Raw genomic sequence first — 13,313 nt, forward strand, 5'->3', positions numbered from 1 at the left:
TTTTTAGTCTTTTTTAATCTTTTTTTGCTGCTTGGTTTTTTTTCATAGATAAACCCACATATTATGATTGTGTTATATGCAACCACTGTCATATTTTGATTTTTAGGAATGGATACAAATTTCTCTATTGCTCAGCTCGTGCCATTGGGATGGCAGATATGACCAGAGGGTATTTGCACTGGGTGAATGACAAAGGCACTATACTTCCTAGAGGACCATTGCTGCTGTCTCCAAGCAGCCTCTTCTCAGCATTCCACAGGTATGAGGTCTTATTTAATTCTTTTTTTAATTAACTGTTAATTAACTTAGGAAAATTTAGAGTTGTGTTTGATAGTCGGTGATTTAAATTTTCTTCTTTTATAACTTTTTATTTTATTATTGACAATTAAGTTAGCCATGCACAGCCAGATCTCCTTAGCTAGCAAGGTTAACAAATATACAGATTTGGGCCCAATATGGCCACCTATGTGTTATGCCAGATCAGCCAAATCCAGTTGTGGCCTAGGGCTAACAATCCGATCATCCAATGGGGCCTTTTGTACCCGCTGTATAAAAACCGCATCAATGCGCCATTACAACTCTTCAGGACCAATAAGTTGCAGACTTCATCACTAAGTTGGCAGCTTTTATATGCTATTGTATGGCCAGCTCTAGTCCAATTCAAAGGGGTAGTTCACCTTTATGGAACAATACTTTTTTTGGGCATATACCATATAAACCATATAGAATTTTCAGTTGCAAGTTATAAAGAAGCAATAGATAAAGGAAAATAATTTAAAAAAAAGTTTAGAGTATTTGAATAAAGAGGTTGCTAAGATTAAGCCGTTAGACTTAAAGGTAAAATTCCCCTCTGTTAGCAAATAATGTTAAAGGAACAGTAACACCAAAAAATTAAAGAGCTTTAAAGTAATAAAAATGTAATGTACTGTTGCCCTGCACTGGTAAAAACTGGTGTGTTTGCTACAGTAACACTACTATAATTTATATAATAAGCTGCTGTGTAGCCACGGGGGCAGCCATTCAAGCTGGAAAAAAGGAGAAAAGGCACAGGTTACATAGCAGATAACAGATAAGTTCTGTAGAATACAATAGTGTTTTATCTGTTATCTGCAATGTGCCTGTGCCTTTTCTCCTTTGAATGGCTGCCCCCATGGCTACATAGCAGCTTATTTATATAAATTATAGTAGACTTTCTGAAGTAAACAGACAACTTTTACCAGTGCAGGACAGCAGCACATTATATTTTAGTTACTTTTATACACTTTCATTTTCTGGTGTTACTGTTCCTTTAACAAACACCTCCTATCTCAGCCATTCAAACCATCTTAACAAACTCTGCCCAGTACAATAACTGACCAGAGCTACCTCATCTCTCCCAAATCCACATGACTGTAGTGCTGGCCTACTCCCCTTCAACTCTACACTCCCATCATGCTACAAATACCAGCCACAGCTGCCTGCTCTTTCATCTTTGTGTATTAAATGATTCTCAGCATCTGTCCTGCCACACCAAGCATCTTGCTCCCACACAAACATTTTCTTCAGCTTTACATTTGTTCTTCTACTCTGCTTCTATTCTGACAGATAGCAGAGCAATTTTATTATATGTATTGGTCTGGCTGTGTAACACCTTGCATATATTATTAGTGTAGTAACATGTTAGGCATCATATGTAGGTAGAGGTCATAGTTAGCACAGCACTTACCACATTTGCCAAAAACAAGAAATAGGCATTAGAGAAATGACAAAAGCAGACCTCAAAATATCTAGCGCACTGATCCCCAACCAGTGGCTTGTGAGCAACATGTTGTTCACCAACTTCTTCTACGTTGTTCCCATGGGCCTCAAAGCAGATACTTATTTCTGAATTCTTAGTTTGGAGGAAAGTTTTGGTTGCATAAAAACCAAACAGAACCTTGTGTTGCGAGTACACCTAGGGACTACCAATTAGCCAATTACAGCCCTTATTTGGCACCCCGGAAACTTTTTTTTTATGCTTGTCTTGCTCCCTAATTCTTTTTACATTTGATAGTGGCTCATGGGTAAAAAAGATTGTGGACACCTGAGTTAGAGTATGTAAAATAATGGGGTGGGGGGAAAGTATTAAAGATATAAGGCAAGACCAAAGCAGAAAAGAAGAAGAGGGAAAAAAGAAAAGGGAAGGGAATATTACAACAAAGACCAGAAGTGGAACAAAGTTAGAATGTATTCTTGTAAGACCTTACTACTGTTCTACACTGTTTAACTTCTCCTTGTTGGTTTGCATTTCTAAATGATTCAACAATTTCTGATAAATTAGTATCATCCTTTATTTTCATAGTACTATCACATTCTGCACTGCTGTACAATTCAGTGGAATCGGAGGCAAATGTGGGTGGAAAAGGGCATTGCAGAGAGAGCAGAGTAAACCTGAGATTATAATATTTTAAAGTCACAATGGCACCAGTGGGTTATAAGGCAGATTCATAAAGCTTTTTAATCATCTATTAAGAACAAACTACTTTTCTAGGGAAGGATTACTTTACCTTTTTTTTAAAAAGGTTGTTGGGCCCATACAGGGTTTGGACTGGCTTACCAAGAAAAATCCCGGTGGGCCCTGACTGTTAGGCCCTGCCACCTGCCCACATCCCTCTCCACCCCAGCCACTACCGTTCTGCTGCTTACTTGCTGCAAAAAATTAAGATGGCAACACTTTTTTTTAGGCAGGTGACATTTTTTTCTGGAATTTATTTTACGCTTTGTGATAAGAACTCTAGCTCTAGCCAAGAGTTTTATTAGAAGGTAGAGATATTCGATTTTATATAGATATTATGTTATATAGAAATTTTGAATGTTTTTATGATATTATACATTATTTTCATTTTTAGGGAAGTTATTGAAAAGAAGCCTGAGAAGTTCAAGATTGAGTGCCTCAATGACATTAAAAACTTGTTTGCTCCTAACCGGCAACCATTTTATGCTGCTTTCGGAAATAGACCGAATGTAAGTATATGTAGTATACTATAGTGGTATTCTTCTTTTACTACTTATATATTTGCTGCTGCTTTATTATTGCTCGTTACACCATAGTTCAGCCACAAAAAGTACTACTCCATCCACACTGTCACTTCAGGTTGTGCTTCACTTCTGGGAATGTGCCATCTTGGAGGGGTACTGCAAAACTGTATGGAAACCAGGCACTCTGCTTGATAAAGGGACCTAGTAGGCCCTAACTGTTGCCGTTTGTACTTTACAACTCAGTGTGTTACTTGATTTCTCATGGCTGTTGGTTTTTGGGTCCTCCATTGAACACCTGACATTGGTCAAATTAATGTAAGGACATTTTTATATTCTGCTGTGTTAAAGCATCAAAAGGCTTAAGGCAAAGAAGGGCTAAAAATGCCTGATAGCTTTCAGACTTGAGCTCCTTAATCATAGGCATATCGCTCAGTCTTGTATTGAAAACATCCTATACAATGCAAAATATATTTGCCCCCCTTCCCATACACACTTCTGGCCCCTCACTCAAAGGGGTTTTTCACCTCTATGTGTTATACAATGGCAAATTCTAAGCAACTTTTCAATTGGTCTTCATTACTTATTATTTTAAAGTTTTTAAATTATTTGCCGCCTTCTTCTGACTCTTTCCAGCTTTCAGATGGGGGTCACTGACTCCAGCAGCTAAAAAGCTATTGGTCTGTGAAGCTACAATTTTTCGTTATTGTTATTTTTTATAGCTTATTTTCATATTCAGATCCTGTCCTTTTCATATACCAGTCTCTCATTCAAACCACATTCTGGTTACTAAGGTAATTTGGATCCTAACAACCAGATAACTGCTAAAATTTGAATCTTGAGAGCTGCTGAAAAAAAAATGAAATGACTAAAAAAAAAAAAAAAAAAACAAATAATAAGAAATGAAGACCAATTGCAAATTATCTCAGAATATTACTCTCTACAATATACTAAAGGTTAATTTAAAGGTGAACAACCCCTTCAAATGTTGCCTTCATGTTGATTAAAGTGCTACCCGTGATGTTTCCTATCAGACAACATAGTGCCTAAGGGCTCTGGTACACGGGAGATTACCAGAGCCCGCAACAAATCTCCCTTGTTGCGGGCGAGTAATCTCCCCAATATGACATCCCACCGGCGAAAATGTAAATTGGCAATTTCCGCAAATCACACCGCTGCATATGCCATCCCAACGGTGATTTACATTTTCGCTGGTGGGATGTCATATCGGAGAGATTAGTCGTCCGCAACAAGGGAGATTTGTCGCGGGCGACTAATCTCCCCGTGTACCAGAGCCCTAAAGTAGGCCCTCTATGTGATACACTTTCTATTCTGATTGGTGCCTATTATCATGTGACATATTTACATGATAACTCTAACACTAAATACATTTGTCTCCCTGTGTAATAAGTGGGGCTCATTCACTTGTGTGAATGCAGAGTGTCCTTTCCTTGGCGCTCCCTGAAAGTTGTTTGTAACTCAGTTCCCATTATACTCCTATTTCATGTTTAACAAAAGTGGAGGAAAGCCAAAGTTAATCAAGAGAAAGGAATCCTCATGGAAGTTGTGATGTCTCCCAGCTCCTGCGTGCTAAAGACATTTCCACATGACTCATGGTTTCCTGAGGCCCCAGAATGAGAGAATCAGCCACGGCCTCCACTGTTCAACACTTCTGCAATTTAGCCATTATTTATTATTTCTAATATTGCCTTTAAGCAAAGGATTTTGGATGCAGTTAAAATACTTATTTTGTCCTTTGACTCATTGTCTATATACAGCGATAATGTGTGGTTTATTTGTGTATGTGTAGAATTTATTCACTTAAAGGCACACTTTTTTACATTTTAGGATGTGTTTGCTTATATGAAAGTAGGAGTACCAGACTGCCGAATATTTACTGTGAACCCAAAAGGAGAGCTGATACAGGAGAGAACCAAGGGGAACAAGACATCGTAAGAGCCCTTTTCCTTCTAACTCAGTGCAGTGTCACAAAAATAGAGCATTACACAATATCATTTGCCGTAATTCATGGGCCCAATGTCATCTCACGTGCTGGTTACAGAAAAAGTCAATTTTTAGGCTACAATATTTCCTAGCAAGAATTAAAGGGAACAAGCAGAGAAACAATTACAGGAATGTCTAAACAAAGAAACCAAAAAAAATCTTTATTTTATTTTGTGATTGTCTATTACTATTCCTTTGCTGCTTTCTCTGAGTATACATGTCATGGCTCCATTGTATCAGTACCGCTGTATGAGTTCAGCAGTATAACTATAGAACCAGCAGAACCCACTGTGACAGGGGGCCCACACTGAGATTACCCCTCCCTCCGCCAAAATTTGTCCTTGCGGGGAGAGTCTTGGACTGCTTGATTCTGTGTAACATTTCCATGCTTATTTCCATGAAAAATTCCCCTTTGTTTCATTGTGATGTCCCTGCCATTAATGTTGCATCTCTCTCATTTCTCCAGGTATAGCCGATTAAGTGAGTTGGTGGAACATGTCTTTCCGTTGCTGGATAAAGAACAGAACTCTGCTTTCTTGTGCCCTGATTTCAGTTCTTTCTGTTACTGGAGAGAACCCGTGCCAGAATTAAACATGGCTGACTTGACGTAACTTCTTTAATAAACTGTTGTGGAACTGTTGGGTGCAATCATTTCTGCCGACAGTTTCGTACCCGGAGTATTACTGCTGTGAATACCAGGCATTTACGGGAATGCCTCTTTCAAGCATTGTTTTACATTCAGTTTGTAATTTATAGCCAGTAAACATATTGCATACTTTTGCTATATTCAGGGAAACATGTAAAATGTCATTTTATTTTAGTAAAATATCTTAATTCATTGTAAATGGGTTTTTTTGTGAATGATGTGAAACCTATTTTAATCTTTCAAAGCAAATTAATAACTACCACTGTTTAATGCAGGGATGTCACAATCACCACCTCCTGCTGCTGTCAGCTACTTCAGTCCATTCTGGGAGTTGTAGTTTGCTCCAGCTGGAGGGTATCATGGCTGACAACCTTGGGGGATATTTTCTCATTATGTTTGCTCAGTTATGATCAACCTTTTTCAAGCTGGGGGTGTCTGCTGCGCATTGCAGGGCAATATGTTGCAGATCTCCCAACTCATAAAGACTTTTGTATATAGTAGGAGAAAAAAAATAGTACTTCCTGTTCATTTCTCTTATGTTTTTTGTTTTCGTTAACTCTCTGTGACAATGTGCAAATATACAATATGGTAATTTATTTTACATGCAGTTTTGCATTTCAAGCTACTCAAACATGCTTTATTATTATAGAGCACTTTCATTTTAGGATCCTGTTTAGTTCACTCTAGACAGAAGTCTATAAAATAATTTTCTTTCCAAACAGTTTGCTTCATGCCAAGTCTTTTGCTTATGCCGATAACCTTGCTTTCACTTTCCATCCCATGGTAACAAATTCCAATAGATTTTCTTATTGTCATTTTAAACACTGGCCTTTCCCCTGTGTAAGGAAGGTGCTTCCTTATCATGTGTGCTAGCTATCAGAATCAGCCAGCTAATATTCATTCAGCCAAAGCTTGATATTCCTCTGAGCGACACAATCTCTCTGTCTCTGGTAAGATAAGAGCCCAAGTATTACAGGTATCGTGCAATGTATAAATCCAGCATTAACTAAAGGTGTTTGTGTTTTAAGAGATGAAGCAAGTATTTATTTGTAGTATATAAAACACTCTCCAAATAAAGTGTTGAAGTATTTTACCTAACATCGTTTAAGACTTTATTTTGCTTTTCATTGATTTATTATCTGTAAGAATGGATTGCATTACCTTTGCTTGTCCAGCATAACATAGGGCACAGCCCTCTTAGCACAGTATGGAACACAGCCTACCAGCCATGATAATGTGTAGTTGCTCCATCACTTATCTTTTGGCATTCTCATAAAAAGGAAACTTCATACTTCTGTGGCATTTACTCCATTTCTGATCCTACATCTGTCAGTGTTATGTAATGCCCCCTACTGAGTATAAAGTCTGAGGAATCAGTGTTATGACCGGGCCATTGTAGGACATTTATTTTTCTGTTTCTAAGATACTTGAGGAAGTTGCAAAATACACAAATATGTTATGTTATGCTGTACAGGTAAGGGCACCCTTATCCATAAACCTGATTCTGATTACAGAAGGGCCATCTTCTGTAAAGTCCATTTAAAGTGAATAATTCTAATTTTTAAAAATGATTTTCATTTTCTGTGTAATAATAAAATAGTACCATGTATTTGATCCTAACTAAACTGAATGATTCCATGTAAGTGGTAAAATGTTTCTTTTATGTTATGTGTTTTTTAGTGTAATTGCCCTTAACCAGGAAAACCCCAGGTCCAAAGCTAATATATGGACACTTGGATGAAAGTTCCTGTTAATGCTAGGCAATGATCCCAAACCCAAGAAACAGTGAAGTGAATCAAGGACAAAATGGTGAATGTTCTACAATGTCATAGAGATGCCTGGGTCGGCCCAAAACATGTGGAACCCTTGGGTTCAGGCTGGCATCCACACATCCTTTGTGGGTTGTGGGACCCATAAATGCCAAACTCTTCCTTCCTTCCACCCACCCAAACCAATGAACTTACTATACCCCACTTCCTCCTCTGGCAATTTATATTCATACACTCATGCCTGCTTTGCCCCATCTCTTTGGTGAAGTCAGGTGTGGGGATTATAGGTACCAGTTAGTGTTGGGAGTAGGTGGTTGGCTGCCATCTGCTTTTTTGTCACAGCCCTGATCCACAATTAACTGCATAAAGACATGGAGAAAATCTGCTTGAACGAATGGACCAGAATCCCTCCTGACCAGTATGCAACGCTGCTACATATTTATCCCAAACACTATTATTGCTGCAAAACTTGGCTCTGCAGAGTATCCGTGAAGGCTGATACTGTTCACATAGCATTTTTCAGTCTATTTGCTTTTACATAAAACAATAAGGCACAAAGAAAAAGTAAATTTGAGTTTTAGTGCTTTAAATGAGGATATGACAAATAAACCAAATTTCTGTGTCGGATTTGTTATTCCATAAAATGAGAGAATTGGTCAAGCGTCTGAATAGTTTTGCTCAACTGTGTATGTGGTTTCTCATCTATTGTTTCATCCTACAGCAAACTGGGTTGTTTACGTTTCCTGAAACTGATACTATAGATTCATTCAATGGCCTTATATGAACTAAGCAACAGAAACATAATTTCCCTGTCTGCTTGTGTTTTTACTTGTGAATTGCCTTCAGGTTTCATCTGCTTAAGAAACTCAGTAGTGTTGTCCTATTTTCTGTCTTCTTTGCTTTCTTTCATTCTGGATTATTCCTTTAACATCTGTTTAAAGGGTTACTAAGTATAAATATTTCCCAAGTGGAAAAGCAATTTTTGACATAGAAAGAGTAACGCAACATTAAAGGAGGCATACTGTGTAAAAACAGTATGTGTTGAGTGCATTATACTCCTCTAATTATAGAGAAGTATTGAGAGACTCCCCAAAACTCTACTTGTCCCACCCATCTGTTCCACTTCCTGCTGCCTCCTTTCCCTGACTGTGCAGGGGTGTAAGAGGCACTCACTGTGCCATTTAAGGGAGAAGGAAAGCTACTGAGGCAGTTTATTGCCAATAGATTAACAACAATAGTGCGAGCTACAGCACTATATGTATTCTGCAGAAAACTTTACTATATCTGAGTAAACAGCCCTAGAAGCTCTCTCTGTTTGTTTAAGATAGTAGCTGCCAAGTTTAGTTATGGTCTGGCGCAACTTCCCTGCTTGCATCTCTCCTGTTGGCTCGTCTCTCACTGCTGAGGGGAAGGGAAAGGGGGAGAGAGGATAAAGCTGCACAGGCTTGGGCCGTGCTCTTAAAGGTTTTTGCTGAGAGAAGGAAGTCTGACACAGAAGCTCATGTGTAAAGAATAGAAGAAAGGGAATAAAGTGTTTCTTTTCACTGAGGACTTTTAGCAGCAGTACAGGAAGTGTTTATGGCTGAATTTAATTCAACTTTCTGATAAGGCTTACTTAGTTTTAAACTTTCCTTCTCCTTTAATTCTGGGAAATACTGTATATGGCAGATTGTGGGCTTATTTTGGCCTGGGAGTGGCTTAAGGCACCAAAGTGTCTATGACTTGAGATGTATACTTGGCCCTGGGCAGGATCCACATGAGATCTGTTGAACTAAATCCCATGAAGCTCATCGCCGAAGCATTTCTCATATCAAGCCAATGTGGTGACACTTGGAACATCTGTAGAATAGCACAGAGTTTTTTGCTCAAGTGATTTGTTGCAAACTCAACTTTCTCTAACATCCAGACATCTGTTTTATGATAACATTGAGTGCAACGTAAATAATATTGCCCAAAACTTTTCACCTCAACATTGTCCCAGCCTACCTAGATGGTATTCTCCAATCATATACAGTGTGTTGCACTTTGTTGCTTTTCATTTCTAATAAGTTGAATTGTTGGTAATTGTGTGAGAGAGGTCATTTCCCAGTGCCATGTGATCCTCAGAATTGCTTTAACGGCGACAAGTGGGACTGAGGGTTTGGGAGGCCCTGGCATGAACAGCCACACAGTGATTTCCTTCTGGTATTTTGTGTTGGTTTTTTAATAATTGGGTATTATAACCAGTGGATGGCAGAAGTGGCACTCATAAAGATGGATAGTTAGACAGACAGACCATGCAATCAGTTAAGTGTTAAAAAGTAACATTCTTGTTCAAACAATTGTATCAAATGGTACCAAATCCTATGGACTTTAAAATGCAACAAGGAAATGAGTTGGAATCAGATAAAACCATTGATGTTTATTGTACAGGAGGCAGTGTACCTATATGTGGCTTATTCCTTTTAAATGTTACTAGGAACAGATGTTCTCAGAACACCAACTAGGGCCTATTACTGATCAGCTAATAAAATGTTTGGCAAGGTTGTGCTTCCTAGAACTAAGAACACATGCTGACTGGAAGACATTTAACAGGAATATGACCCCCTGCAATGAAAATATGATAGCAACAAAGGATAAGAAGTTGATGTATTAAGGCAGCAGCAAGTAACAGGCAGTTGCATGCAATCTCCCAAGGTTCTTCCCCAGAGTCAATACTGTACTGCTATGTCAGTTGTACTCTCACGCATCCTACCTTCTCCCACAGAAAATTCCTCTTCTCACTTTTTTTTCTAAAACCCCCCAGTTATTGGAAAATGTGCTGCTGCCTGTGGATTAATCAACTCATAGAAAGTAGTGCAGCATTTTTTAAATTCCAGTCCTTATACATCTGTATTTTACTTAAATGTATAGGTGTTTGCTTGGATTGATTCTTTCATTATCTATTTTACCCTCATTTATGCTAACATACTAGAGTACCTTTTGTTCCCCAACCTTTGTACCAAGAGATGGGTATTTTTCTCCTAGTAATCGCATAGCAATTATATTAGTGGTCACGTGATCCTAGAGTAGGGGTGTAGTGCCTAATAGCATCCATTTTGTTTGTGGCAAGTGCCACAATGGTAACAAGCAGATCAGTCTACATTTCCATCCCTTGGCTACAAATTGCAGTTCCTATTGGGGGGAATTCTTGGCATTCCCATGTAAGGGCCATTCAATCTTTGTGCCAAGTTGAGTCCACCACAAATGAATGTGATGCAGTTAATATGTGCGTTTGCCTGAATTACATACAAGTTACGGCTAACTTTTTAGAGTGGGAATAATATCATTTCTGCCACACCACTACGCATGGTTACAATTCTAGCATGCAATTTGCTTGCTGCAAGTTATTAGCATCTAGTGGACCCCTAGAACTTTTGATTCTTCCGGTAGTTGCACATTATTTATCATAGAAGGCTGATGGCACATTGGTGCTCCCACAAGTACCAGCAAGTACGCAAGGAGCATGTTTGGACACAAGTAACTTTCATGAATGGCACTGGTACTCGTATAACATAGCTTGAACCTATAGTCTTATTCTTTAAGGCACTTCCCATAGTACATAGCTAAGATTATTGAGAAGGCAAAGGGGCATGATTCTTCTAAAGTTGAAAAACTCCGCAATCCAGGTTTTCATTTCATGCCATCCTTCTCCACATAATATTGGCCATGTGTCCATATCACTCCATCACATCACATTTAAATTGTCTTTGCAGTCATGAATTATAAATTCTTAGCTGGAATGCATGCCCACCTACATAAGGATATTCTCAATGCCATTTTTCCTCAGATCAATCAGCACTTCTATGTTGTTACTTTGAAAAGTTATTGTGTTTTTAGGGAAAATGGTGTGTCTCTATAAACTGCAAAGCTGTGTCATCTTGAGATCTATGCTCCTACTTTGACAGTCTCTTGTCTGGATTTAAATTACTGGGTCCAGGTTCGGACTGGGAGGTGCAGGGTCCACTGGGGCTTCTGATTCAGGGGCTCCTGCACCCCCAATGGCCCCCGCTGCCTTCACATCCACCTCCCCCCCAGGAGCCCCCAACACTCTACGACCCCCGCTCCTAAATGAAACTCACCTGTGGTGCGTCGGGGGAGGGACACCGGCACATTGCGGAAGCACCCTGGGCGGTTCTTGTCTGGCCTGCTGGGGCCAACTGGGTTTTTTCTTGGTGCTAGGTTTTGGAGTCTCACAAAGAAGGGTCTGTAATCCAGACACACTTCATATATAGAGCCGGAATGAGAAGTGGTTAACAAACATTTATTATTTGGCAGGGAATAAGTCTGTACTGCTGGAATAGGGGAGGGATGCCATACCTCCAGTTCTTTCTTTCTGTGAAATTGCTTCCCTCCAGGGGGAATACAAGAGTTTTGAATCCCTGAACTTTTTTATTGTAATACCGAAGTTTTCTTTTGCTCCTCTCCACTTCTGCATGCAAATAAAATGGAGAGGTTAAAAAAGCACAAGGAAAAAGGGCATATAGAAGATTTAAAGGGAGAAAAGATTGCTGGGAGAGAAGGAGAGAAAAGATGTAGAAGTGTTTATACAGATGGAGGCATCAGAAAGGGGTATAGAGAACAGGAGAAGCAGAAAAAGAAGCAAATAGAGAAAATGTAGAGAATGGTAGCAGAGAAATGGTGTGGATGATATAAAATAATGTGGGAGAATATAGAATCTGCTCTGTTGTGCAGTGCTATGCCACATAATATGCTGACACGGTACTGTGTTTGCAGAAGCTGAATTGTTTCAAACCATGCAAAGTCATTGGCACTATTTGCCTTTTTGGGTCCCTACAGGCCATATACTTAGGTAAATCTATGCATTATGGGCATTAAGCTGTTCAGCAGAAGTGATTTTAAAGTGGTTGAAACCAGAAACTGTTGGTAAAGAGGCCTATTCAGGTATGGAACCTGTTATCCAGAATGCTCAGGACCTGGGGTCTTCTGGATAAGGGATCCTTCTGTAGTTTGGATCCCCATGCTTTAAGTTTACTAAAAAATCATTTATACATTAAATAAACCTAATTGGATTGTTTTGCTTCCAATAAGGATTAATTATATCTTAGTTTGAATCAAGTACAAGGTACTGTTATATTATTACAGAGAAAAGGGAATAATTTCTAAAGATTAGAATATTTTTTTTAAAAATTGGAGTCTATGGGAGACTCAGTTCAAGTACTGTCTGTACTGGTGTCCAAGGTAAAAGTTATTGGATACATATAGTCTGCATTAAATCTACTTTTCCATTGATAACATGCAGGACTGTTTTATGCAGCTAAAGACTGCAAGGTTGGCATCCTATTAGTTTCCACTGTTTTTCAGTGGCCAAATAATCTATTATGGCAACATAGGAAATGTAAAACAAGTAGGAATTACTCATTTTCCTGTTTGAGAAATGATTTAATGAGCAGAAGATAACTAAGAATAGGTGGAATAAAGGGAAGCAATTTATATATAGAGATCCAGGAATACTTAACAAATACAGAAATTACTTGATTACGACACAAAGACTAAGAAAGTGATTGGTATCGCACATGGTGAAGGCTTTATTGAGGTCCTATGGAACCCTTGATAAAATGGAGACTGTCATGGGTACATGACAAACTGCCATTAAGTCATGGAACCCTGAACTCTGCAATTAACAGCTGGTATGTCTTCAGCATGTTGTCCACTACTTTTCAGTAGGTCAGATCTGTGTTTTTTCCAGAACTAAGATGTTTTTTAAATATGGTTCCTTCCCTTTAGGCCAGTGATCCCCAAGCAGTGGCAACATGTTGTTCTCCAACCCTTTGGATGTTGTTCTCAGTGGCCTCAAAGCAGGTGCTTATTTTTTGAATTACTGGCTTGGAGGCATAAAAAACAGGTATACTGAAAAACAA

At 38.8% G+C, this 13,313-nt stretch overlaps 1 protein-coding gene across 4 annotated transcripts in view; it reads left to right on the top strand.

Annotated features, from left to right (window-relative positions):
- Positions 1–6,742, top strand: part of lpin2 (lipin 2) — a 59,499-nt gene extending 52,757 nt beyond the window's left edge. For 2 of the 4 annotated variants that reach the window (XM_012964909.3, XM_012964906.3), the window contains exons 17-20: positions 107–259; positions 2,868–2,982; positions 4,843–4,946; positions 5,465–5,843. In XM_012964909.3, coding sequence (XP_012820363.1) covers positions 107–259; positions 2,868–2,982; positions 4,843–4,946; positions 5,465–5,609 — 517 coding nt within the window. In that variant the 3' untranslated portion in view covers positions 5,610–5,843. 4 annotated transcript variants of the gene reach the window in all.
- Positions 6,743–13,313: the final 6,571 nt, after the last annotated feature.

This window comes from Xenopus tropicalis, chromosome 6 (genome assembly GCF_000004195.4).
Source record: "Xenopus tropicalis strain Nigerian chromosome 6, UCB_Xtro_10.0, whole genome shotgun sequence".
Classification (NCBI taxonomy): domain Eukaryota; kingdom Metazoa; phylum Chordata; class Amphibia; order Anura; family Pipidae; genus Xenopus; species Xenopus tropicalis.